At 48.6% G+C, this 26,837-nt stretch overlaps 1 protein-coding gene and 1 long non-coding RNA gene across 2 annotated transcripts in view; both read left to right on the forward strand.

Annotated features, from left to right (window-relative positions):
- The window catches only part of LOC142777510 (uncharacterized), a 31,272-nt gene extending 10,488 nt beyond the window's left edge, over nt 1–20,784 (forward strand). Inside the window, exons 3-4 of the long non-coding RNA XR_012888146.1 lie at nt 20,247–20,361; nt 20,581–20,784. This is a non-coding gene — a long non-coding RNA (uncharacterized LOC142777510). The remainder of the gene's footprint in view (nt 1–20,246; nt 20,362–20,580) is intronic.
- A 3,113-nt stretch (nt 20,785–23,897) lies between these two features.
- On the forward strand, nt 23,898–25,691 carry LOC142761712 (uncharacterized). Its single transcript, XM_075882007.1, has 2 exons — nt 23,898–24,333; nt 24,976–25,691. Exons 1-2 carry the CDS (start codon nt 24,131–24,133, stop codon nt 25,184–25,186), a joined length of 414 nt encoding a protein of 137 aa, XP_075738122.1. The 5' UTR covers nt 23,898–24,130; the 3' UTR covers nt 25,187–25,691.
- Nucleotides 25,692–26,837: the final 1,146 nt, after the last annotated feature.

Genomic DNA, 26,837 nt, shown 5'->3' on the forward strand with positions numbered 1-26,837 from the left:
AATTTCGATAATTATTGCCCTTAAAACTACTAGTATTAAAAGAAAAGCGGCGCACAAAAAGACGGAGACAAAGAAGAGAACCACACACAGCGCTGCACTCACAACTGAAAACTTTCCGCCTTTTTGTGCGCCGCTTTTCTTTTAATATGAATATACACCAACTCGCCCAACTTTCTATTCTGTTAAAAATACTAGTGCTGGTCTTGATAATATTAAAGTTTACCATAATAAAATTATTGCATGATCCATTGCTCATGATCCATCATCAATCTCAATTTCAAAACTGCTGTTCTTCCCCGCGAATTTAAACGCAGTTGCGTCAAATCTGTTTTTTAAAGATAATAATGCAGTGTTAAGGAATTAGAGACCAATTTGCGTTATCCCATTTTTAATAAAAATATAAAAAATAATCGAAAAGTCGATGAGGAGAAGGAATACACTATAATTGAAACCAGCAGTTTGATCGGCTGGGCCTCCCACATGCGAACGACGAGGTCTTGCCTCTTCGCAACCTCGCTGGCTTGAGCACAGTGGTATAACTCTTCTGACACTTGTCAATTACCTTTTCAAAGGCGATTGATCAACGTGATTTTCATAGGCCTACTTACGGCCTTCGACACTATTAATCACCCCATTCTCTTAGCAAACTCGATTGTGTTCGTTGATTTCAAGTACTTCGTACTCGACTATGATGAGATGGCAGTGAGCCGTCCTTATGGAGTTTATGAAAAGTTACTCACGATTTAGAGTACGACGTACTCCACTATGGGAGAGCTTAAAGCCGTCCCTGAGATATCTGTTTAAGCACGCGAACAACGAACCGAGTGATAAAAGACAACGATTTCACGCAGCGAAGCCGGGTATCTAAAAGCGGTCTTTCAAGGTGCTCTAGTTCAAAGCTGACTTGTTTTCGCTGTTTTACAATCAGTAATGTTCTCTTAGACCACAAATTCACCGGTGGTAAGCCGTTGTTCATATAAGAAACATACTTTTTATTGAGCTGACTTGTATTTACGAATATTTGTGGGGTTTACGTCCCAAAACCATTATATGATTATGAGAGACGCCGTAGTAGAGGGCACCAGAAATTTCGATCACCTTGGATTCTTTGACGGGCCCCCAAATCTGAATACACGGGCCTACAACAATTCCGCCTCCACCGGAAATGCAGACGCCGAAGCCGCGACTTGATACCGCGACCTGCGGGTCAGCAGGCGAGTACCTTAGCCACTAGACCACCGTGGCGAGGCGACTTGACTTTACATTTGTTGTCTGTGTATAAACTTATGCCAATCTTCTTTGATGTAGCAACTGAGATGTTGCGTTAGTGTACAACTTTTCACAGGTGCACTCTCGAATCAGTGAACTGCAGGCATGGAGGAAGAAAAAGAAAGGAGGGGGCAATGTGTCCCACGAATGAAGTCAAGTAGCCAAGTTTAGCCCGCCGTGTCGGCCCAACATGTGATGAAAACGTCAGTGCCTGTGGGTTCATTACCCTCGGTAGTGGCCCACTTTTGAACCTCCTTCGTGAGCTGGCCGGTCTGCGCCAAACAACCGCATTTTCACACCTCGGCCAGAGGGCGCTGCTCCGCGTGCGTTTCGCCATCTTTCTATCGGTCGGTCGGTACCCCGCCTTCTGCCTGCGCTCTCTCAGCGCGTTGACACGCTCTGCACCCGCTCTTTTCTGATCATCCTGTACGTGCAGCGTCACCTGTGACTCTCTATGAATGTTTAAAAGGGGTATAAAAACGTTTTCATGGTGTGATTACCACCAGAAACGCGAGGGATTAATCGACAACGTTAGCGGGACCAAGCAATTAAGTCTTCTAATACGATGTCATTGAACTTGTCATATATGTGCGTGGCGATGGTGAATAGCCGCCTTTCTTTCACATTTGAGGTTTTTAGTTTGACGTTTTTGTGGTCCGCCCCGCTCCGGGAGCACCCGCGAAGCCGCAGCGGAGCGGCGGCTGATTTTTCTCTTTTAGTTATTCGTTGCCGGCAGCGAAGCGGACCTTCCACAGTTGCAGCACCCTTTGGTCGTTTTCATCGTCGGTAAACAGAACAAAAAACATTTTTTTTTCACGTATAGAAAGCAAAACAATAACGTGTAAATTATCTTTTCATGAAGTATTTAGAAATCCACTTTCAATGTATTAACCATCTATTTTTTTGACAAACAAGCAAGCTCTGATTGGATAGTAGCCGCTCAAAAGCCAGCAAGGTTCCGTTCCAGATCCATTGCAAGCATTCACTGTAGGTCCGTTCGATTCGCCTGCACCACGTGAACCAGTTCACGAGGTGCTGCACCTTACCATTCGTTTCAGCGGTGCAGCATTGACGACCGCTGAACCCTGCCCTTCGTTTCGAAAGGTGCAGAAAAGGTGCAGCACCGGTTCACAATTTTCCTGCACCTCCTTCGCTGACAGTGCCGGCTTGGTGCAGGCGCGCGTGCAGCTGAGCAGACGACGCAGCACTTAGGCGTAGGTGGCTTAGGCGCCGTACCCGCCTCTACAAATGCGGTGTGTTTTGCCAAGATGTTTGCGCTTCATAAACTGCCCGCATGTGCGTTTCGCCATAGGTCGGTGTTTGCTGAATGGCGTAAATTAACCGAAAAGAAATAAGGCCAACACCTTGTCGGCACATCGTCATTTGTTTCGGGTGTCGTGCTGTGCCTGCACCGCTGAACTCACGCTGCACAATTTCTGAACTTCGCGTGCACAGCCGTGAACCGGTTCCGACCGGTGCAGGTGAATCGAACGGACCTTGTGTGTTCTTTGCGCTTTTGACGCGTGTGTGGTGGCGGCGTTTTTATTTTTCACCGTTGAAACTGTGTTTTCGCGGCTTGCGCCGGGCAGGTGACGGCGAAGCTGCAGCACTCGCGGAAAGCATGCCATCTCCGGAGGAAGCCATCTTGAAATGAACAAAGTTGCTGCACGCACGAGAGAGGGCGCCCGCGTTGTCCCCCTTCCGCTTGCAAAAACGGCAGCGACGCACCGCGCTCCGCTTAGGCTGCTCGTAAGCTCTCGTAGTAGGTAGGTAGTAAACTTTATTCACCCAGTTGACAGGAGAGAGTTGGGGACGGCTTCAAGGGCCGGTCCCTTACAAAATCTAGGAGGAGTCTCTAGTCCGGGACCCCTGTGGCTTCTACTGCAGCACGCGCTCGGGCCACTAGGGCACGCTGGTCCTCTAGGGTCGAGCAACCGAGCAGGGCAGCCTCCCAGCTCTCTCGGGTAGGGAGGGAAGGGGAAGGAAGTGGCGGGACCGCCGGATTTGAGGGGCATGCCCACACCATATGGAAAGTATCCGCGAACGGATGGTCACAGTGCGGGCATTCCCCAGAGAATGCCGGATTGAAATGTTTGAGTATCGCCGGGCACAATACTGTATTGGTATAGAGACGGAGGAGCCAGCGCTCGTCCTTCTTGGGCAGGCCCGATGCTGGGGGTGGGAAGCGGAGCCTGTTCGATTTGTACATAGCGGTGATTTCTCTGAAAGAGGTAGCCGGATTGGGTTCTGGAACATCAGGCGATGGAGGGCGAGGCGGGTCCCGGTAATTAAGCGCGCGGGCCGAGGCATCTGCAGCCTCGTTTCCAACTAGCCCCGTATGAGCAGGAGTCCAGATGACGGTGCGTGGATTTGGGCGATCTAGATAATAGCATCGTTTAAGGATATCGGCGGCGCGATCATTGATGCAACCCCATGTGAGATTTGGGCACGCCCTCCGCGAATCGGTAATAATTATCCGAGATGCGGGGTCCGCTGCGGTGAGGGCTATGGCGACCTCCTCCGCGTGTGTGATGTCCGGTGCTCGAAAGGTGAGCCCTTGAATAGGTACGTTTTGGTGAACCACAGCGGCCGTGTACCACCCGCTGTGGTGGGGGCCGGATGCGTCCGTGTAGAAGACTCCCGGGCATGAGCCATACCGTTGCTGTAGGGCTGTAGCCCGCGCTGTACGCCGCCCATCGTGAGTCCCATTTGTCATGTTTTGGGGCAGAGGCGGAATGATCAGTGCACCACGCCAATCCTCGGGGATCGCGGTACGCTCTTCCACCTTGTGGGTGTTGGAAATGTGGAGGCGGTGTAGGAGGTTGTTTCCATCCTGAGACCTACTAAAGCGCAGGTACTGGTTATTGAGATGAGCCTCTTTAAGTTCCCCATACGTGTTTGTCATGCCCAGGTCTGCGAGACGTTGGTTCGACGTTGAGATGGGGAGGTCTAGGGCACGTGTGTAAATTTTGCGGAATATACAGTCTAGTGTATTCTCGTCGCATTTACGCAGACGCAGGTAAGGTGTCGAATAAAGGATCCGGCTGGTCACGAAAGCGTTGGCGAGGCGCAGAGCAGCACGGCTCTTGAGACCTCCTCGCTTGTTTGAAACCCGGCGGATCATGCGGCCCACCTGATCCCCCACAGTGCGTAGTTTGCGCAGAGTGGTGTCAATTTTGCGGTGTTTGTGTATGAAGAGTCCCAGGACTCTGATTTCGTCGCGTTCCGGAATGGCCCTGTTACACAAGGTGAGTTCAATTTGTGTCGTGTCATTCGGTTTGGGGCGAAGATGCACGTATTCCGATTTGGTGGGTGAGCATTCGAGACCGCAGCCGCGGGCGTAGCTGTCAACTATCGATGCGGCATGTTGCAGGCATGTCTCGATGCTACCAAGGGAACCCTGAGTTGCCCATAGCGTGATGTCGTCGGCGTACAGAGCGTGCTGCACGCCTGGGACATCGTTTAGCAATGAGGGAAGGTGAGCCATGGCAAGATTGAACAGAAGAGGAGAGAGGACTGCTCCCTGTGGTGTTCCGCGCGTACCGAGGGGGTACGGTCCATGCTCCTTGTCTTGAATACGTAGGTATGTCTGCCGTTCTATGAGGAATTGGCGGACGTACCTAAAAGCATTATGCCCACAGTTTGTTTGTGATAGGTTGGTAAGGATGATGTCATGGGTAACGTTATCGAAAGCTCCCTTGAGATCTAAGGCGAGGACTACCTTGTCGTCACTGGGATGTTCGACCGGTTCGACAACGTCACGATGGAGTTGCAGGAGGATGTCCTGAGCAGAGCGATGTGGGCGGAAGCCGTACATAGTGTCTGCAAAAGTGTGTCGGGCCTCTAAGTATTCAGAGAGCCTGTCCCGGACCATGGCTTCCATAAGTTTCCCTACGCATGAGGTTAGGGAAATTGGTCTGAGATTGTCGATGTTTACAGATTTGCCTGATTTAGGGATGAAAGTTACTAAGGCCGTTTTCCAATCAAGCGGTAGGGGTTCGCGCCCCTCCCAGATCTAATTGAAGTAGTCAAGGAGGTGAATGTACGCCGAGTCAGGGAGGTTGGTTAGGAGCCGAACCGTCACTCGATCCCGACCTGGCGCTGTGCCTCGTTTCATTTTGGACAGGGCCGCCTTCAGATGGTGGAGCTGAAAGCAACGATCCAACTCGGCGTTTTCCGTGCCTGCATATGAATACGCCGGTCCGATGGGGTCCTGTTGGCTACAGAGATATTTGTCTCTGAGAGCCTGTACCAATTTTTCCGCGTCACCCGCATAGGCGTGAAGCGCGCGCTGAAGGTGTTTCTGTGTTTCTGTGCGTGTTTGGCTAGGGTCGATGAGAGCCCTAAAGAGACGCCAGGTGTTGCGGCTTGACATCTGTGTGGCGGCAGTGTTGCAGCGCTCTACCCAGTTTGAGTCGGCGAGCTGGGCCGCGTACTCGTCGGCCTCTAGGGTGAGAGCCGCTATGCGGATTTTGAGCTGTCGGTTGTGTTTCTGTCGGCGCCATCGGCGCACTAGGCTGTGCCGAGCCTCCCAGAGATACAGGAGGTGGTTGTCCACCGCCGGCGTGGCCTCTGAAAGTTGAACCGTCTGCTCGATTTTGTGGAGTGAGTTTACGAGATGTTGGGACCAAGTGTAGTATCCTTGGTGAGCTATGGGGGTCGGATTGGAGTATACCAAGCGAAATTTGGTCCAGTCTGGAAGTTTCGCTTGGTGGTGGGGACGAGTAAGGGGGTGTGTCCGGATTGTGGTAATGACAATGCAGTGGTCACTACCGAGGGTTTCCTCGGTATTGAGCCAATCTGCGTGTTTGATGTTTTTGGTGAGTGTGAGATCGGGACATGTGTCTCGGGTAACAGAGTTTCCAATGCGGGTTGGGTGTGTGGGGTCCGTCAGGATGGTTAGGCCCATGGTGAAAATGAGTTCCGCCAATTTCCGACCACGTCGTTCCTCCCGACGATAACCCCAGTGAGGGCTGGGGGCATTGAAATCGCCTACTATGACTAGTGGTTCTTTGCCTGCCACCGTGTGAGCTTTGCTAAAGATGTTGGGCAGTTTGGGTGAACTGTAGATGTTAAGAATGTGTATGGATGGGTCCTGCTTCCTAAGAGGGAGGAGAGTCACCATAGCATACGAGTAAGCCGGGTTGCATTCGAGATCCACCAAACTGGCGGTGTAATCTCGATGCACGCAAAGTGCCGTTTGCGCGTCCCTTTGATACACGGTATAGTTCCTAAGGGCGGCGTGTTCGCCCGGTTCCTGTAGGGCCACTACCGCGGGTAATTGGGGATAGGTTTCTAAGTGGTGCCGGAGAGCAGCCCGCTTAGTGCGAGCCCGAAATCCCCGGCAGTTTCATTGGAGGATTGTGAAGGGGTCCGAATTAACGCTGGCGCGGCGTGATCTAGAGGCGTTGCCCGCCATCATGGGTATTAGAATTTTGGGTAGCCTCCAGGAGAGCAGAGAGATCCAGAGGTGCTCCACCGCTCGGTCCGGGGCTTGCTGCTGATGTTGCAGTCAATATGGTAGGCTGCCTGTCAGCCTCAGCCCTTTGGGGAAGTGGCCGGGGCGTCTGAGGTTTATTAACCCGCTTAAGTTTTGGGGTGGGACGATGGGTGCTGGAAGCGAGTTGGGGCAGCTGGGCCACTATCATGCCCGGGATTCTGGCGAATACGGTTTGGAGGGCGGCAGCCAAGCGATCCTCGATAGTAGTTACTATGGAGGCCACCTGGCCCTCCAGGCTATTTAGACGCGCCTCAATCGGAGCGAGGAGTGCCGTGGTGTCCCTTTGTTCCGAGGGGGCACTATCCATCGCTTCCGGCGCCTGCCCGGAACGTGTCGAGTTAGATGGAGGCGGGCGGTTTGCGAGTGCCTCCATTGCACGGGTCAACGAGGCCACTTGGGCCCGGAGCTGTTTAATTTCGAGTTGTTCCCGTGTGGGGGCGGAAGAGGTTTGAGGTTTGGGTGGGTTCGGGGGGTTCCGGATGGGGAGGCTGCCCCGCCCGAGTCGCTCACCTCGGGTCCTTGTCGGACGTGAGCGGCCCATGTGGCATCCCCTTGGGCAGCAGGCTGGATTCCGGGTGACGGCGGGTGCGGTGTAGGGGAGGCAGGTGGGCCCTGGCTCGAGGTGGACCTCGCGGCGGGAGGTCCGGCCGGGGTGGGGCCTCGCTTTGAGGGCCCGGGAGCCCCCGCGCCAGGATGCGGGGGTGGAGGAGAAGGTTTGGTGGCAGGAGGCTGGGCCCCCTGCGGTGAAGTCCCGGTGGTCAGCCTGCTTGGCTTCCGTGTTCGCCGGTGTTTGCGTTTCTTGGAGCCGGTTTGGTTCTTAAGAGTGGATGGTTTTGGTGGTGGTGCCCTGTAACGTTCCTTACAGCACCGGTCCCCGGTGACGTGGGGTCCGGCGCATAGAGCACACTTCGGCGTGCATTCGTGAGGTGCGCGAGCACCATCTATGAGTGGCACTGTGTTGCCACAGGTACCACAGAGGTCCGGTTTAGGGCCAGGGCAAGCGTCGGGTCGATGCCCAACTGAGCCGCACTGGTTGCAGGCTGGTACAGTTTTTCTGTATGGCTGCACCGGGATCAGCAGGGCGTCATAGGTGACGTACCTGGGCTTCACCTTTCCTGCAAAAGTGAGCCGCACCTTGTTGGAGGTGCCCAAATGCCGGATGTGCAGTATTTCGCCTTCCGGCCAGTAGAAGCGTTGGCGAAGTTCGGCTTCAGAGTCAGAGCTGCGCACTGTCACCACTCCGTAGCAGGAGTCCTGGGTGTCCGCGCGGAGATACCCGAACAGGGGCACCGGTCCGACGGATGAAGGAACTGTCAGTTCACCAATTAGTTTGTCCGCAATAAGCGGATGTGGGGTGTAGGCCAGGATGAGGTTTTGGTCCTGCACCATCACGACTGTGACCAGCCGGTTCGCGTTCGCTCCGAGGTGGGCGATTAGCGCGCTGCCGGCTCCGTTCTCGGGGAAAACGGCAGTGAGGGAGAGTTGTGTCCGTGCTTTCAGAACAACAACAAAATCAGTTTCCTTCGGCTTCGGCAGTGGCCGAGGCTGCCACGAGGGCCGCCTCCTCCCCTGTTGCGGGCCCGCGGAGCGCGGCGCAGGCGGCGGAAGTGTGGAGGAGGAGCGGTCTGCCTCGTCGACAGCCGTGGTCGGGGAGGCCGCATTGGCGGACGCCGCCACTGCCGCGTCGCTCGCTCGCTCGCGTCTCGCCACCGCGGCAGCAAGCGCGGTGCCACCGTCGCCATCTTGCGCGTAGTTTCTGCTTGAGCCACCAGAAGACGCCACTAAGTCACGTTTGGAAAAAAGGGAGGAAAATGCACTCTCCGCCGTCGTAGCATGCAGTGGCGAAGAGCCTGTTCCTGCTGGAACTAATCCATTCTTTTCGGGGGTGCCGCTGCTCCCATATCTCCTTTGAAACGTTTCAAATGTGCGTGACGCCCTCCCCCCCCCCCCGCTCCCCAATAACAACAACAGCAACAAAAAAAGGCACGGACCCGAGAGCCTTTGTACTCCCGTGCAACTGTCCCGAAAAGAGGTGCCTCTCTCTCTCCTGGTAACGTATAACTATTTACAATAGAACGGCGCTGAACCGCGCTGCCGCAAGGGTTGCTGGAAATAATGGTTTGGTTTCTGAACCGACTCTTTCTCTTACTCGCTAAAAAAGAGTAGAAAGAAAAAGAGTAGAAAAAGAGTAGTTCTCCAGGAAGTTCTTCAGTGGCCCTGAATACCGGCAGTGTTGGGTCGCGTGGAACAACGCCGACCTTGTGCACGTGCATAGTAATTATAGATTTCTCCACTGTCAGCAGCTTTGGTTCGACGGTGAATGTAGTGTGGGTGTCGCGCATGGTCCGCTTGATACTTATGTCGCTACATTCAGAAGCTACCCAGGAAGCTCCTTTCCACTACTTCCTGGCTATCATTACACAAAGCCCCTTTTCCGTGCCTTGCAGTGAGCCAAAAATGGTGATTTTGTATGCATGAACGACAGAAGGGCTTTGCCTTTTTGCTAGCGAGAACACTATGAGCCTCATGCATCCCAAAACAGATGTATGGGGCGCAGGTGGCTATCAGTGGCGCCTCTATAGGCGGTGCACAAGGCGTATACACGAATGCGCTGCTCAGCTTTAGCGAAACATATGAGAGACAATTTTTTCATCTATAAAACGAGTCCTCCTAGCACCGCACCGAAGAGCGCAAGTCGTAACACAGATGCGAATTGCGTCCTTTTGGGAGTATTGAATAATAAAATGCGTAAGGGCTCTTTCTCAGCGAAACCCAACCTATCTGTATAGACCAAGAGTCGACACCCGAAAACTAGCTCAGCTTTTCCAGGAGGCTGTCCAATAAGGCACACGGAAGCGATTGTTCTTGTACTAAAATTATAATTTCATCCCGCAGGTTGGCTGCTAATGGCAAAGTCGGGCAACATTGGGCAATGTGCATTATTTTCAGCTGTCTAGATAGCAGCAACGTAAAGTAAGAGATAAATAAAACAGAACACAGAGAGAGACGGCGGAGTTGAACGAAGAACGCATTCAGTGCGAAATCTCCACCGAAGCATCGAGAAGGTTGGTCCTGACAAGGACCGTTTTTTTTTTCTGGCTTTCTTGCTTCTGCTAGAGGTGGTGGATATCGCCGCATCCTTTTTCGCCATCTTAGGAAACGGCACACTGCCATGCACGGTTGTAACACCGGGCACGAGTGTCTTGCGTTGGCGTCCGCTGCTCCTATTCCCTGTAAACACACAAACATGATACGAACTGCTGAAATAATGCTTTTTTCTAGAATGGGCTTATATTTCGATGTTGTTAGAATCACTGCATAAATATAGTGCAGTGGTTGTACCATCAGTTCCGCGACATTTCTCACAATATGCTTCAAATAAATTACAACATGACAGGCGCAGAGAGAGCTACTTTTTCAGGAGCTCAGATAAAACGTTAAAAAAATGTCTTTAGGAACGGTGTTTCTCGGGCATCAATACAAATTGCTCCGTGCTATGAACAGCGACGAGTTAGGCTGGTCTAGAAAGTGAATTTGTTTCAATGCTATCACAGCAAGTTGATCCCAAACAAATCACACTCGGAATAGCTGACACAAGGAAACGCAGCGACACGGAAAGATAGTTACCACTCATATTTTGATAAGGCGCGAAGGGAAGATCGCCGCTTATATTCCGCTTTATACCGTTGCAAGCTCAGTTACTTACAGGCATATTTAGTCCTTCTTGTACTAGGCTCTTTTGGCCTTCGGTGCTTCTCCATTCTTCGTTTTCTCCTTAGCCTCAATGGCAAGTCTGTTCCACTCCGGACGGCGCACGTCCATGGACCGAGCAAGTCTGGAGTCTACAATCTCTGGAAGGATGCAGTCCTTGTAGAAGCGCAAAAGAAATGGTTCCATTTTCGCTCTCCAGAAAGCATCATCCCTGCGTATTTCCTGCACGTGTATACCTTTTGTGGTGTACACTACAAAGTCACAGATAATCCGCCCGGTGATGTGCAGCTGGCCCTGCACTTGATAAAAATAGCTGTGCGACCTAGAGAGAACCGGAGCGCCATCTCTTTGTTTTTTCTCCGAGAAGTTTCTTGCTGCTTCCAGTGGTTCATGTTCCTTGTACTTCAACGGGCATTTGACTTCCACAATTCGGTCTGTTCCAACCAGCCCATCCGGGGTAGCTGCCAAAAGCCCGTGTTTCAGGTCAATAAAAAGCCCACATGGCTGAACAACCGTTTCTTTTTCTGTTGCATACAGTTGGAGTGCAACACTTTCGTGTTGCTTCCCGTGCTCTGTTGCGGCGGTTGTGAAGCCTTTGGGTTGAAGGAGCCGCTTCACCAGCGCATCACAAGGAGTGCTGTCTTTCCTTGTGCAGACAGCATAAAAATTGGAGGCGGTGAGACGGAGCCTTCTTTGCTCGTGCCATTCGGGACTGCTGGCTTGCCCACGCGTCTCTTCTTCGATGCTTGCTCGCTTGCTGTCATCCACCTGTAGGTCCTGCAGCTGCCTTTCTGTGTTCGCAGACAATACGGCAGCCGACATGTCTGGCTTTTGACAACTTGGTCCATAATGGGGTGCCGAATTGCTGGCTGCGTGATTGCCGTATCTGCGCTCACGGTGGCCGCTCTCCTCAAATAGCCGCCTTTTGCGTGACATCGTCTGCCTTTTCATTTGGAATCTCCTCTGCGTGTATTTCTTTAGGGTTGCAGCTGGGCTTGTGCAAGTGACAGCCTTGCTTGCTTTCACGTGCCATTCAGGTCCCAGTTGAAAATGAAGCCCCGCACCTTGACAGCGATGCTCATAGGAGCCCTTCTGGCAACGATTTATCTGCTTTCCTCCAGAAAATTTAGCCACAAGGGACATAATGGCTTCAGCAAGATTGCTCGTGTCATCTGTGATGAGACGGTCTGCTTTGTCCGCAATCATGTTGGCTGCAGACATCAGCTTCACTTGTTGTATTTTAGGAACTGCTTGATACACGTTATCTGCCTTGCTTCCATTGCAAAAGTAGCTTTTGCAGCCATCGTGACTTCCAAAAACATGTAGCGGCCCATTCCTGAGGTCTGAAGCTAGCTCTTGAATAAGTCGTGATTTTTCTTTTTCCAGGTCTTCTGTGCTGCCATTGCAATCGCGCAGAATTTTGGCGTAGTGGCTCACAGCCTTCCGAGCTCCATTCTTAATTCGCTTGATTCTAGGAGCCGACAGCAACGAGCGAGTGCCCTTGCTTTCCTTAGCGATGCTATAAAGTCGAGAAGTATAGCACTTGACCACATGATTGGCGCACACGTTTTTCTTTATGAAACGGCCATATTCTACTTTAGTCTGAAGCTGGTAGTATACTGACGAGTCTCCGTCGCCAATGAAAGTGCGATACTGCACACCATGCATTTCAGTGCTTCTTTGGAACCCTTCCACAAGAATATCGGCCTCCATGGCGCCAGAGCTTTGATTCCAGTTTCTGTAGCATGTGTGCTCTTTCGTCTGGCCTTTCTTGGAATAATATTCGCAAGTGCTGCACAGCTTGTTTCTCACGCCCAAGTAAAGCAGCTTTTGCGTGCGCTTTCCTACGATGACAGCCAGACCTGAGTTGGCAGAGTACCTGTGGCCATGACTCCTGTGGGACCAACCGCCATCCACAACTACGGTGATCCATGGGGTACTGCCATCCTCGCAGAAGTGTCCTGCAGCCTCTGCGAGCCTTTTCTCTTGTTCGCCAGCCTCAGTCATTTCCTTCAGGAGGGCTACCTTCCACAACTGAAAAACAAGAAAAAAAGACGGCAGAGCTTTCAGCTATGTCTCAAGTTACCTTTGGCGGCTACATTCGCCTCTAAGCACCACATTTTGCAGGGTACTAAAAAATTGCTACAGTGTTGTCATTTCAATGAAAATTACTCGTTCGTAAGTGGTGCCCTAGCAGCCGCGAATAGTATTGAAGCGCAAAATGACATCGACTCCCTAACCGAGGGCATGAAACGGAAGCTTACCCACGATTCGTTTGATCGAGACAAACTATCCCTGAAAGCTTTCAAAGGCGCCGACTAATATGAATGAAGATATATTTGCGGTGACGCACCTAAATATTTCTTCATCTTGTCGGCGTCTTTCTAAGTTTTTACCGCTGCACAAGTACTGTATCTATGCGAGACTATCCTCCTCACACCGCTTTTCACCGTTTTCTGCGTGGATATTTGAATGGGTCTACGCAGGTATTCTCCTGAACAGCATTGTAGCCACCTTACAGAATTCAGCAAGTGGTTCACTCAAAAGTATAGAGGAAAGGTTGCGCTTCTAAGGCACCTTGTGAATTAAAATACTGGGATACTGGGTGATTCATCGATGTCTTGATGTATATACATTATAGCAAAATGTGTCTCTTACCTTGCCAATGCTTTCCTCTCGCCGCAGGAACGATCCCTTGCTCATTGCAGGAATTTCCATGACGGACATTGCCTCTTCTAGGTGCGAGTGTCCAGAACCTATGCTCATAAAACCCCACACTGCAGCATCATTGACGCCTAGTGCCGTCTTTTCTGTTAGGGGTGTTGGCTCCGCTACAGGATCAGTGGTGACCTTCCTGTTTTCGGCGCATCCATTGCACTTGAATGTATATTCTGACCAGAAGCCTACTCTACGCTCTGTCTGCAGTTCAAAGAACCCACCATGTGGACTGGCGCAGCGATGGTTGCCGAGTTCTTGTATGGCCTTTATAAAATGAACAACTGAGACAACTCTTCTTCCAGAGATGTTCATGCATTGCGACGAAGTTTCATTCGAAGCATTTGAAAAGCAGAGATTTGGCAAGTGCTCGTCCACCCCTAGGCCGTCCCAGTAGTCTGCAGCAACCTCATCACAGACGTCAGCAGTCACTTCCGTACGAGGAATGGTACCCTCATTTGCAGTTCTCGCTCTGTAAAAATGAAATAACAAACCATTCGATACTCAGGATAGAAAATAAGATCAGCATTTTCATTGTTGCGTAAGCGCGTCATCGTGCTTGTTTCCATTATCGTACAGGAATAAAACTTTTGTAAACTTATCTGTCGAAGTGAAGTGAGAGCAAAAAAAAAAAAAAAAGGCTCACTGTGCCCGTGCCATGCATATGAGCAGTATATGACATACCACTGCGAGAAAGGTACGAAAGAATGCAAGGCTTACCTTTTCGTTCGCAAGGTGTTGAGATGTTTTCTGCGTTTCGCCGATAGTACCGTTGGCTTTCGCGAAAGGACCTTTCTCAGCTTCCCCATGATATGGAAGCGCAGTTTGACTGCAGGGCTCGAAGGCGCCAAATCACGCAATGCTTCAGTATCTCGCAGGACGCACGTCAAAGACAAGTGAAACACAGCGTTGAAAGCCGCAAAACTCACAAGCGAGCTACCACTCAACCAGACTGGCTGAGTCGACGTCGAAGTGGTGGTGATGAGTGTGGAGAACAGACGCTTATTTATGCAGCCCTTGAGGGAGCATGGCGTAGCGTCTCGGAAGTCCCGATTGGAGCACAAACACTAATAGATATATGGATGGAGAGGGAGACAATTCGTTTCGTCTGATTTGTAAATGGATTTGTGTCTCCAGTTTGAAAGAGGTGAGAATAGTGACACCCCCGCCGTCACTGTTCCCACTCTCAAGAACGGGTTTTGTTCGCGAATTCGATCCTTCTCTAGAATCCTACACTCCCAGGAATCCCGGTAGCTTTTTCAGCTTATCCCTTTCTCACAGACTGGAGAAGGCTGCAGGTGCCGAATAGACTTCAGCATCGAGCGGAATTTCCCATCCTTTCGTCCATGTGCTTGTATACTTGAGAAAGATACAGTTTTTATCATCTAGTTCAGATAAATTCACAACAGTCGCAGTTCCGTTTTTTCACATTAGTATTCGTAGTAGTCATATATCGATGCTTGCATAATGCACCCCTTTATTGTGTATCGCTTAGCACAAGTGCGTCCCACGTAAAACAGAAAGCCGTGCTTCATTTGCAACCACCGCCTAAGCAACTAAATTGTTTTATTCACAAGCGAACACGTGAAGCAAGCAATGCAACTCAAAGAACACTGCTTACATGTGACTGTATACTTTGTAAATAAGTGATTGTCACTCGGTGAAATAATGAAGATACGTATATGCGTATATATAAATTCTTTACTGTATGGGTTTATTTCAACACTTTAGAGCTATCTCTCAATCGGCCATGTGACCATGTCTATTTGTTTGGTTGCTTCCCCAAGTATACTCCACTCATACAACTATCACGCAAACAGCAGCACTTTCCTGGTGTGCTTCGGAAATAACTTTTATGGAAATGAATTTAGAGCGAACCTTGAACAAGAACTCTAATAATACCATATTCGATTAGATTTCTAATCGAAAAAGGAGGTATTTAATTAAGTTGATTTGCCTTTGGCAGTATTCGATTCAATGTGGAAAGTTAATATTCGCGCTCCCCTACAAAATAAACAGCACAGTACACATGGTTGGGAAAGTTTAGAGGCCTCATCTAGCGCGAAAAGTGCCCGTCGCCATCTACGTGAGTGCTACAAAAAAAAAATCGTTGGTTGACGTCACCTTATGACGTCACAGATCACCAAAATTTCACGTGAAATATTCAAACACACATACACTGCCAGACACTCGTCACCTCCCTGCGATGGGAATGCGCGCTTCAGATAATGTCCTAGGGGCTTCAAAAATATGGGGAGGCAAGGTCCAGTTCTTTGTGTCCTTCAAAAACGCTTCTACAGTCACCTGAGTACAAAGGCGAGCAACCAAGCAATTCCTGGAATCTTTGGCACAATAGCCTAACCTGCTGGCTATGCATTCCTGATGTACAGTGCAACACGCTTTATTCTTTTCTTCATTTCTCTCTCTCCTTCTCTTTCTTTCTTTTTCAGCAGGATTTAGCCACTGAAGTCTAAAGAAGTCCATCCGTGTTTTGGCGGCTTAGTTATGTTTAGAAGCGCCACTTTTGACGAACGTCGGAACTGACGTGAAACAACGTGATGTTTTTTTTTTGACAGATGGCGCTACCGTCAAAAAGTGTTGGCGAGCTTTATTATTTTTGAAAAATCTTTTGTTTCAAGCACTGCTTCGTAAAGTTAGTGAGTACTGGTGATTACAAGACACTACATGGTCCTGCTAATGTGCAATACTTGTTGTGAATTAGCCTACAAAAGACAAAAAAAGGAAACTTGCACGAACCTGGCAAGCAGAAAAATGAGCTAAATTCACTGCTGTCCTACAAATTTTCTAATTAACTTACGACAATTTTCTCTTCATAGAAACCTAGGGAAAGGCTTGCTGATTTATTATTGAAGATTTCAGAGTTTCAGCTTGGATAGTTTTGTCCCTTCGTCGGTAATGCCTGACCAAGTAGCGCCATAAATTGCCGTATTGAAGGAGTAATAATTCAAGAACTGTTCATCAGAACACAAAACAACTTCGCGTACACATAATGTACATTGTAGCCTGAAAACCCATTCAATATTGTTGTTCTGCACAAAATAGAAAAAAAGTTATTTACTCATAAACTTTCATTCTTTTGCCCATTTTTATTAGAGCGTGCATCAATTTCTAATTGCTTTACTGGCAATATCTCTTCATAGAAACCTTGCATAACGCTTCGTTAAAAGGCTCAACAAATTTCATTTCGTTATGTTGGACAGTTTTGCTGCACTGGCAGTACAACGGAGGCTTGTACAGCAAAAACGCTGTTTTTTGCTCACACTGTTTTAATTGCCATGAAATAACACTCCAGACTAGGCGAAAATACTAGTTGTCATTAGAAAGCGGAGAACGTAAACTTTCTAATGCAATAAAACTCATATTCTTCCATTGAGCAGAGCAAGCACAGTGAGCCAGTAAACAACGACTAAAATGTCGAGCTCTTGCCACTGGAGTGGGACCGCCACCTTAAATGTTCTGGGCAGCTCCGGCCTGCTGTCCGAGGGAGAGATGGTAGTCCACATCATGCTGTGGGGGTCGTATCCGGTGTAGGTGTTCGCCACGGTGACGGTCGTGGTGTGGGACCGATCGCCCATTTTGCCGGGGGGCGCCATAGCCAGTAGGCCGAGCGGGGCCGCCTCCGGCGTCGTAAGCGGACCGTATTCCCTGCTCCGGTAACCCGCTTAAAGCCTTAGCAGAGGGCGCATGCGCACTCGCGCTCCCGCTCCGCTTACCTGCTAAGCCGAGCGTAAAAACGTCAAACTAAAAACCTCTATTAAAAGTGAGGTGACGGGGCGAATTCTATATTTATTTTACCGGTAAAACGCAAATTTGCTGCGGCAGTCGTGTCTTGTCGGAGTTGTCGGAAAATCACCCCCAGGCGTTCGCGTGCATATGTATATAGCGTTCGTATTTCGATTGCTTCGATGCCGAGTTGGTCGTGCGGCTCTAAATTTATGAGGAGGTCAGTGTGAATAGCCTAAACTTCCGTCTCCCGTGTTGAGTCGCAGGTACCATATTGCAAGGCACAGTGTTAGGTTTCATAAGAGTTTCACTTATGCCGAGGTTTTCATTGAATGATGAAACATCGTATCGTAAGTTCAATGCCACTTTGAATTTCTTACATCTTCTTTGAAAGCACATAGATGCGCACACAAAAAAAGAAATTTCATGTCCACTTTGACTGTGGATGTTCATGCTTCCTGCAGTGCATGTTTCATTTCGGATAATATCCATCCTGATCACGCAGCAATTAATTCTAATGTGGCTTTGATTGTTTTGACAGCTCGCTTGGTTATTGTCATATTACACAATTTCCACTAGGATTGAGCATGTTTTTGCTTACACCAAGCATTAACCCTGATAACCACGTCTAATTTTGGGACACAATCGATAATGTTACAGCTGCCTTGGTTCTTTCTTGAACTCGTTTTTATAGCTGCCGATGTACATCACCCGCGGTAAAGGCTCATGCAATAATCTAATATTTTACATGACAAAACCATATTATCATTAAGAGGCCAAGCTCCGCCGCTTTTCCATTTGATATGTTTGTCTCGAAAAACCAGTGCCCAATCTCGAAATGTAGAGCAGTTTTCTTTTTGCTGCAGCTTCAGCTTACAAACGCACTTCCTTTCCGTATGAGCTCGGTCATCACGTTTCCCTAAATGCCCTGTCTGCCATTCTTCTTCGGTTAATATTTGGTAATAGTGAGCACGACAAAAATGTCTTGAACAAGACCGCGGAAGTATCGACGAACTGCCACAATCCACTCTTGACGCCCCTGCTTCTCGCACCATTGGAAATGGTAGAACTTCACGGGCAGTTTCAAGCTCTTCGGCGTTGTTGAACTTTTGTAGCAGCTCACAATACAGCAGGAGTGCTTGCCTGTTTTCCTGCATGATGAAGGAGCGACGTCGATGCGTGCAAAATGGGAAATAAAAGCCCCAAAGAGTACGTTTTCCCTGCTCGCAATGGAAAACCAAGCAAGAGCGGCCTTTCATAGCAATTGGAGCTTTGCCCTGTCTTCGCTAGGCCGGCGAATGGCGCTGCGCTAACTTGAGCCTGCCTTCCGAAGTTACGACAAGTCTCGTTACTTGCGTTATCTCACAGCAAAACATCCCGTGTTGGGCCGACACGGCTGGCTTCGAAACGGGTTGGCTTGCCAGGGCTGGCTGCGTGACTTACTGCTTCTTTATTACTTTTAATTTCCTCCATGACTGCAGTGGTTGACGGTATGTTCTCGCTGTTGCCATGGTGCCTTGGGCATCGTATGCCATACCTGCACACATGGTACGCTTGGATGTAGTATGTGTTATAGGTGCCTCTCTCCGATAACAAGATACTCTCGTGTCAGGTCAATCTATGTATTAGAAGAATAGATTACCTGGTAATCACTCTGTCGTGTACGAGTGCACGAACAGTCAGCCAAAGAGGAACGATTTGGGTGAAATTGTGTCTGCCCTACAGTACGCCACGGGATGAGTGCAGGTGTGATATGTTCGCGTGGCATCGCTTTCCATCGTCGTCTGAATTCGCGGAAGTAGCCAGTGTCATCCGTAAATCGAAATAACCTCCGCGTGTTGCAAATTCTGCAAATGCCGATGCTGTAATATTACCTAACATAGTTATAACACATGCACATAATTCATGAATGAGCGGAAGCTTGTAGCTAACGTGAAGTTTCAGCTGCGGACGACAGCGTCCACAGCCACGCGCTCCCCTGCTCTAGGTAAGTGTGCTTACGTCTGTACGTGATTCTCTGATGGTATCGCACTTGCTGCTTTATATAGTAGGGACGACGAAGCACCAGCTTTCGCCGACTCAGAGTTCCTTCTTGCCATCAATGCGCGCCGTTAAAATGTTCAGACAGCAACTCGTCGGTCAGTGGCAGTGATGCTATCGCACAAAGTAATTCAAGCAAAGAAAAAATTGCCGGACACAGGCATTATCAGGGATCTCCCACCAACGGTTAACGTGCCGGCTCACGTACGCGCAACCCAAGAGGGTTATTTCGCCAAACTTGCACCTTAATTGATATGTGGGCTTTGGCGTCCCAAAACCATGATATGATTATGAGAGACGCCAAAGTTGGGGGATCCGGAAATTTCGGCCACCTGGTGTTCTTTAACGAGCACCCAAATCTGAGCACACGGGCCTACAACATTTTCGCCTCCATCAAAGATCCAACCGCCGCAGAAACTTGCACGTTAGATGGCGCGTATTTTAATGGGGAGAATAATCAGAAGCAGTTAAGAGAGATTTTCGCACAATGCTAAAAGTGGAAAGACAGAGAAGAAGGAAGGAAGCAAAGGTAGAAGGCAGAGAGGTTAACCAGAAAGACATCTGGTTGGCTACCCTACTTCGAGGGATTGGGAAGGGGACAAGAAAGAAGGAGGAGGGAAGAGAAAGAAGAGAAAATGGAGATAAAGGAAGAAGGGAAAAGAAAGAAAATAAAGGGGAAAGGATCAAAGAACAAGGAACGTAGAAAGAGAGAAAGAAAGATAAAGAAAGAAATAAAGAGAGTAAGAAATAAAGAAAAGCGAGAGAAAGGAAGTAAGAGAACGAAAGAAACAAATATTGCTTATATTTATCGCATATTTGACAAAATCAAACATTGTAATTTTTCACAACGCAAAGTGTCATATTAAAAAACACTGGTGCATTGCCTTATTAAGTAGACACACATTCTATGCTAGGACTTCATGCATACTTCACCATTTGTATTGATAACTCAGGCCTGATTACTTCCTTTGGCAGCTTTGCATTGAGAGCGTCAAACAAGTCGTTCACCTCTTTAGTGAAAACTGCAGTGTCTTTGCTGTTCTCTGGTCTGGGGACCCCTTGGTTCCTGTAAAACTCCAACCCTATTGCTGTTCCACGGCTGAGAAGCTGCAATTAAGGGTACAACAGTGAGACACGTTAGCACTATTGCACTATGCTGTTTCCACACGGCAGCAAATTCAACAAAAGTAGTGTTAACTAATATTAGAAATGTTTTTAGTACCATTCCTTTCTGTGTCATTTCAATTGTGCCTTCTCACCTGTGCAGCAAGGCGTACATTCATCTTGCGCATGCAGTCTGGGTCAATGTGGGCTTGCGTCAATTTCGGCACCACACGAAGCTGCTGATTCTCTTCTACTCCGTGGAGCAGGCGGTAGTGATGGTAGGCGAGTTTGCATTTTCCAGCTTAGAAAAACACGTGCAAATGAATTGCAGAGCATGTATAAGTTTTCCTTTTTATAGCTTATCTGTGCAACGTTGTGCTTGTGGAGATGGTTGCATGTGCACTTAGTCATGTGTGGCGCATCACACAAGAAGTGCAGATGCTTCCCAGGAAGGCAGGGATGCTTCACTTTGTTAACCGCAGCTTTCCATCTTCCAGATATCCCGGTATGCGCCCACATGTCCTTGTTGCTCCCGGCACCATCACTGACTACTGCAATCACCACCACGTTTGGATGAAAAGTTCAACGACATCCTGGAGCACATGTCTGGCATGGACATCACCTGGTGCAGCTCCTTTGCTGGCGAAACTGGCGATTGGCTGTACCCAGTTACTGAATAAAGGAATCTACATGAGCACAAAGGCATGGACTGCAAGGTCTTTTTCAGTAGTGTCTTTGCCGTAGTCGACAATACCTTCAAATGTCAAATTGCTCTGATCAAATTCAACTGTTTGTCGCACTTCAATTTCATCCAATATTAATGTTCCATAGCAGTTGAATCCTTCTTTGTTTTTCATCTGGCTAGCAATCTTCTCAAGAGCTGTCTTGTTAAAGTCAAATTGGCATGGCATGCCTTTCAGAATTCGACGCAGCCTGTTCATTGATGGTAGGGGAAGCAATTTCATATTGTTGATCAGACGATGGGCTTTTGGGCTTGAAATTCTCAGAAGGCAACTTTTGAGCCATTCCTTTTGGTAGCACATCCCTTTGTTGGATTTTCTTTCGAGTAATTGTGGTGGTGGTAGTGGTTAGAAGATGAGAAAAGGCACCTAATTTCTGCAACCCGGTCGGGAGCACGGCGCAGTGCCCTAATTGTACTGCTGTTCGTAATGCTATACATTGGGCATGTGGCAGGTCCTCCTCACTTTCTACATTTAGCTTTCTCGTCAATTGCCTGTTTTCTTTTTTTAGTGTGTGCCTCTCGTGCTGCATATTTCTTTTTGCTGCAGAACTGCGGGCCAGTTTTTTTCTGAGGGCAACATTTGCTTTCTTCAGCCTGCTCTTGTGGGGGGTTTTGAATTTCGTTGCCACAGCCCTGATCGATTTGTGGGGTTTAACGTCCCAAAACCACCATATGATTACGAGAGACACCGTAGTGGAGGGCTCCGAAAATTTAGACCACCTGGGGTTCTTTAACGTGCACCCAAATCTGAGTACACGGACCTACAACATTTCCGCCTCTATTGGAAATGCAGCCGCCACAGCCGGGTTTGATCCCGCGACCTGCGGGTCAGCAGACGAGTACGTTAGCCACTAGACCACCGTGGCGGGGCACTGCCACAGCCCTGTTTCTCTCTCTTGTGCACATGGTGCATACTGCACTGTATACGAGTATAGCACATTTGTTACTTTGCACCTGTGCTTTGTTTGTTGTGCTGTTTTTGTAACCTTCACAGAACTTAAATTTTTCAAGCCTCTCCACAAGGGCCACCAAACTGCTCACATATTTTGTGTTTGTAGTGCAGTGAAAGATCTTTGGTGCCGCTACCTTTCCAGCTGCATTTATTGTGATGCGTCTAACTCTTTCCACAATTATTGCCTTGTCGATAAGAAGAACTGCATTAATAACAGAAGTCTTGTAGACTGCAAATGTATTATCATTAATGTTTTGGGTGGTCCATCCACAGAGCTGCTCACTGCCTAATAACTTCTGCAGCTCTGTGATTGGGAACCAGCCATTCAATTCTTGGACACCCTCTGCAGCGTCTGTGCTAGAGCCAATGGGCAATTCTGCCTCGTGCCAATTTATGAGAACGGCATTTTCCTTGAAGTCCCATCGATCTCTCCGTATCTCCACCATTTCCCCCTCAATATTGGGAATCCAGCTTTTCAAGATGTCCTCGGACGAGAAGTGTTTTTCGCAAATGAGACTGTGGCCTCGGAATGCTTCGCCCGTTCCTAAAAGTGCCTGTTCCCATTTCACTCGCAGCTCCGGCGTCTTAGGCACCTCGAAGAAATGCACTGACCTTGTGTTAGTGTCGTCACTGGGTAGGGTGCTTTTGCCGCTTGACGAGCAACCGGGTACCGAGCATTTTCTAGGCATACTTCATCCTGGTGTATGAGCGCGTGAAAGTGTCAAACTTCAAGGGGTCTGGTCAGCTGCCGAGTGTCTCCGGCAAAACACACGATGCAGCCGACATGCTTTAGGCAATACCAATTCCACTTTATTCGGTCTTAAAATGTCAGCACGATAAATACATCAATTAGTACACAACGCATTTCAAGATTCCAGAACAGATCTGGAGTACGTGTAAGTCGGTCAACGGCAGCAGACAACGTTGCCGGAGCAGCCAACGCCGGTGCCATTGGAAAGACTCCACGAGCATCGCACCTGAAAAAAAAAAAAGAGCACTTGCAGTGCTAGTTGCAAGTATATACGAATGCTCAATGTTCCCACTCTCTTGTCATCGCGCTTTCGTGATTATATGAAGTCTTGGGCACTAACTAGTTACTAGTAATGCGTTACCGGTAACTAGTTACTTTTCAGTAACTTGTAACTGTAACTAGTTACTTTGTATTTAGAGGAACTTTTAACTGTAACACTGCTAATTTTTTCTGAGTAACTGTAACGGAAAATACAATTACAGTTACTCTTCTTTTTGTAAAAAATTATCCAACAGCCACACTTGTTAGAGGCCGACGTTAAACGCTTTTCAATTTTCAGCACGTGTACACCTGCATACGACGTTCATTGTGTGTATTCGCTATGTCGAAGGTGTATCAGATCCTGTCCGGAAAGTTAATCGCACTCTGGCCATACCAACAGTTTTTAAGCCCCGTCGCCAAGGCACGTGAAACTGAAGTACCGCACACCTGCAAATGATCAGTCCACACACCTACACACCTGCAGACAGTGCTGGAATCGTCAAGAGACTTCGGCGAAAGGGGCAGTAAATGGGCAGTAAAAGATGAGGAAGGGCGCGGAAGCAAACGTCAGTTTAGTCACCCATTCAATGCGTTTGTAGACGGAGCTTGTTGAACCCAGCTGGGCAATAGGAAACTTTGTTATTAATAGTTCAGACAGAGTAACCCATGACAATCATGCATTCACCCGGCCTTTGAAATATCGGAGCGGTCCGGACCTCTGTGAAAGCGCCACATCTGCGATGGCGGACTACTGGTGCCACGAGAAGGTGGTACGTCCTTATAAAAATAGCTAGATGCACCGCAGAGAAACGTTGCCGCAGAGGAGCCACGCACGGCACTACTCCTCCTGTTTGGAAGCCATGCCTGTCGACTCGGAGCAGCAGTTGCCTTGGCCTTCCTACTGCGAATATTTTTCCGTGTTGAAGACGACGGCGGCAAATATAACGGTGTTGTGCAGCATTTGCAGAAAAGAGTACTCTACTAGCAAGACGTCTTCGTCAAACCTGAGGAAACATATAGAGGTAAGTTTCACCATTATAAATGTCGAGATTACAGTTTTGTGCGTGTTTCATTGTACGTAATCAATTATGCCGATCAAGTTGAAGTTACTGTACTGAACCTAAACTTTCGTTGTGCGCAGAAAAACATCTGACTGCACTGAAGGAGTTCGACTCCAAGAAGAGAAAAGTCGAGCATGGTGCCACCGCGGCAGACAAAAGACATGCGGGCGGTAGCTCGACGCCGACCCTGCAGTCCTGTCTTGCAGCAACAACTAGTCGACCCACGGATCTATCACAAAGTCGCTTAGACAGGCTCATTGTGAACTTCGTAGTCACTGACATGCAGTGCTTTTCAGTCGTTGGAAATGAAGAGTTCCGGTGCTTGATTAACGCACTGCATCCATCAGCAACGGTGATGAACAGGAAGACATTGGTCAATCAGATCGACATCTTCTACAGGGAGCAAAAAGCGTCTCTCATCGCCGCCTTAGAGAAGGCATCGACGGTCTGCTGCACAGCTGACTGCTGGACAGCCTCAAACAGGTGAGGCTCTTAGTGTAGGCTATAAACAGCACGCTGCACGTTTGCTTTTCGCAAGGTCCTAATTTGCGAGGTTCCCTCGATCTCATAGAACAACGTAAGCTTCGTTCAGAGATTTTGTCACCCCATGGATACGGGTGCATTACATACCACAGCTTGCCGCGAAATGTACTTGCGAAATATTTGCAGAGCTGTGTCGCTTCGTGAAATTTGCAAAATGTAGAGCCCGGGAAAACAGTCATTTATGATATGTTTCGTAAGCCAAATAAGCAAATTGTGTAAGTACAAGCTTTAAGCAGGCGAGTAAGCATAGTATGCATTTTGTGTGACACAAGGTTTTGTGTTAAACAAAAAAGAAAAAAAGAAGACATATGAATCCGAGTAAATCAAGGCTCAAGAAGCAGATCTAGCTTAAACGCTTATGCTGACCTTCCTATTTAGTCAAAGTGGATTCTAAATTATATGGCAATGGTTTGTAAACATGCAAAACAGTGCCCGCAACGCAATGCAGCTAGGATATTTGCGTCCACGTAATTGGTGCGGTAGTTGCAAACTTGTGGAGGTCCCTTCCTCCATTCTAATGACCAGACTGATATCGCTAGTTTTAAGATTAACCATTCTCTTTTTCTTCTTCAATTACCATAGAAGCTTCCTGGGTGTGATGGTTCACTACATAGATGAAGAGTCTTTGGAAAGAAGATCCGCAGCGCTTGTGTGCCAGAGGCTCTCAGGTCATCACATCTACGACGTAATCGCCACAGCGCTCCACGCAGTATTTGTGGAGCACGAACTTCTGCACAAGATATGTGTCGTCATCACGGACAATGGTTCGCACTGTGTGAAAGCCTTCAGGTAGGTTAAAAGGCTGCTTCTGTTTTAATCTCATTGTGTACACCGAGAGAGAGAGAGAGAAGTAAATGTTCATTTTGAAACAGTGTTCCGAGCAATGCCCGATGTCACCCTGAGGTGGGAGGGCTCCTTAGTCCAGGAACCCTCTGGCTTCTACTGCCCTCTTGGCACTGGCAACGAGTTGTTGTTGCTATTACAGGTCCTCGAGGGCGAGCTTCGCCTCCCACGTTTCGGTTAGGTCTTCGTTCGTCCGTCCTGCTTCGTTATCAGTCGTGTGTTCTTGCAGATTACGTCTGGCAATACACTGGCATGCAAGAAGCAAGTGCCCCAGGGTGTCCGGTACGTTGCAAAGCGGACAAATAGAGCTATATCTCGTTGGGTAGAGACGGTGCATTAGGGCCCCATGTGTGTATGTGCTGGTTTGCAGGCGTCTCAGTATTACACTTTCCTCTTGAGAGCGCGCGCTCAGGAGGCAAGGAAGTGTTTTTAATCATCACTACCAGATGACGCGACGATCTACTCACTCCCGCTATGTCGGCCAATGGCGTGTCCAGTTTTCGGAACGCAGTTTCGCAACTCGTATGATTGAATACCTTTGGCTATAGTAACACTGGTACTCGCATGGGCTGAATGTTTTTATTAGCAGATATGGCCAAGTTCAGGGTAAAGAGGCGGTTGCAACGGAAGTTCTGACGCCATCGACGCGAATGTTCCAAGCTTTTTTATTCCTGCATGGTTCGAACCAGCAATAAAGGAGTCGCTGTTCGAACCGTCGGTCATGCGGAACCTTGGGAACTTGAACGAGACCCGTTACTGCACGGTAATGTGATAAAGCAGAAAGTTCTATCGAGCTGTATTCTGGATATGCGATTCGCCCTTGCCGACACTGGCGAAAGTGGGGAACATACCACTGCCGCCTTATTGCATTCTGGCTACAAAACATATCTGCAAAGCTTTGTGAAGCTGCTGAGAATGTTGTATCTAAACCAGTGATGAGTGCTGCTGCTGAAGTACTTCGTTGTGTTGTTCTGAAAGTAATGAATGTGTCGTGTCAGTTCAAAGTACAGCCGGCCATTTTTCTAACCTGAACGCGCGAGCGTCGACCGTCCCGTCGATAAGCGCCGTTAACGAAGCATGGCGGCGAAAGGAAGGACAATACGCACATGTTCCTGATTAGCAGTCATGTGCAACTGCTTCCTGCATAGCCGTCCAGGGAACCGGACAACAGGATGCCGGAAATCGGCGTTTATTGACCCAGGTCTAAAAAAAGAAATGGGTGGCTGTATGTAGCATTGTTGAATTCACCCTTGTGGATACCAACGGATTTGAATTGCGGAGCTCCCCCCCCCCACCCCCGCCCCTGCAGAAATAAACAGGGTGGTGCCGGGACCAGCGCGTCAGTTCAAATTGACTGCAAGTTCTAACTAACCTGGATGGAATTGATGAGCCTTTTCTGTAATGGTAATCAATGTTAAAATTGTTATTTTGCTGAATGACCAATGCAGCTTTCTTAAATGGAGAGAATGATCTCTATCGCAGTGCAGAAAGAGAGAAACTTCAAGAAATGCGAATGGTGAATATAATACTTTAAGTTGTGTCGGGAAGCAAAGAAAGTACACTGCATTTCATAATGTTCCTTCTGGATGTTTTCAGGCTGT

Source organism: Rhipicephalus microplus, chromosome X (genome assembly GCF_043290135.1).
Source record: "Rhipicephalus microplus isolate Deutch F79 chromosome X, USDA_Rmic, whole genome shotgun sequence".
Classification (NCBI taxonomy): Eukaryota; Metazoa; Arthropoda; class Arachnida; order Ixodida; family Ixodidae; genus Rhipicephalus; species Rhipicephalus microplus.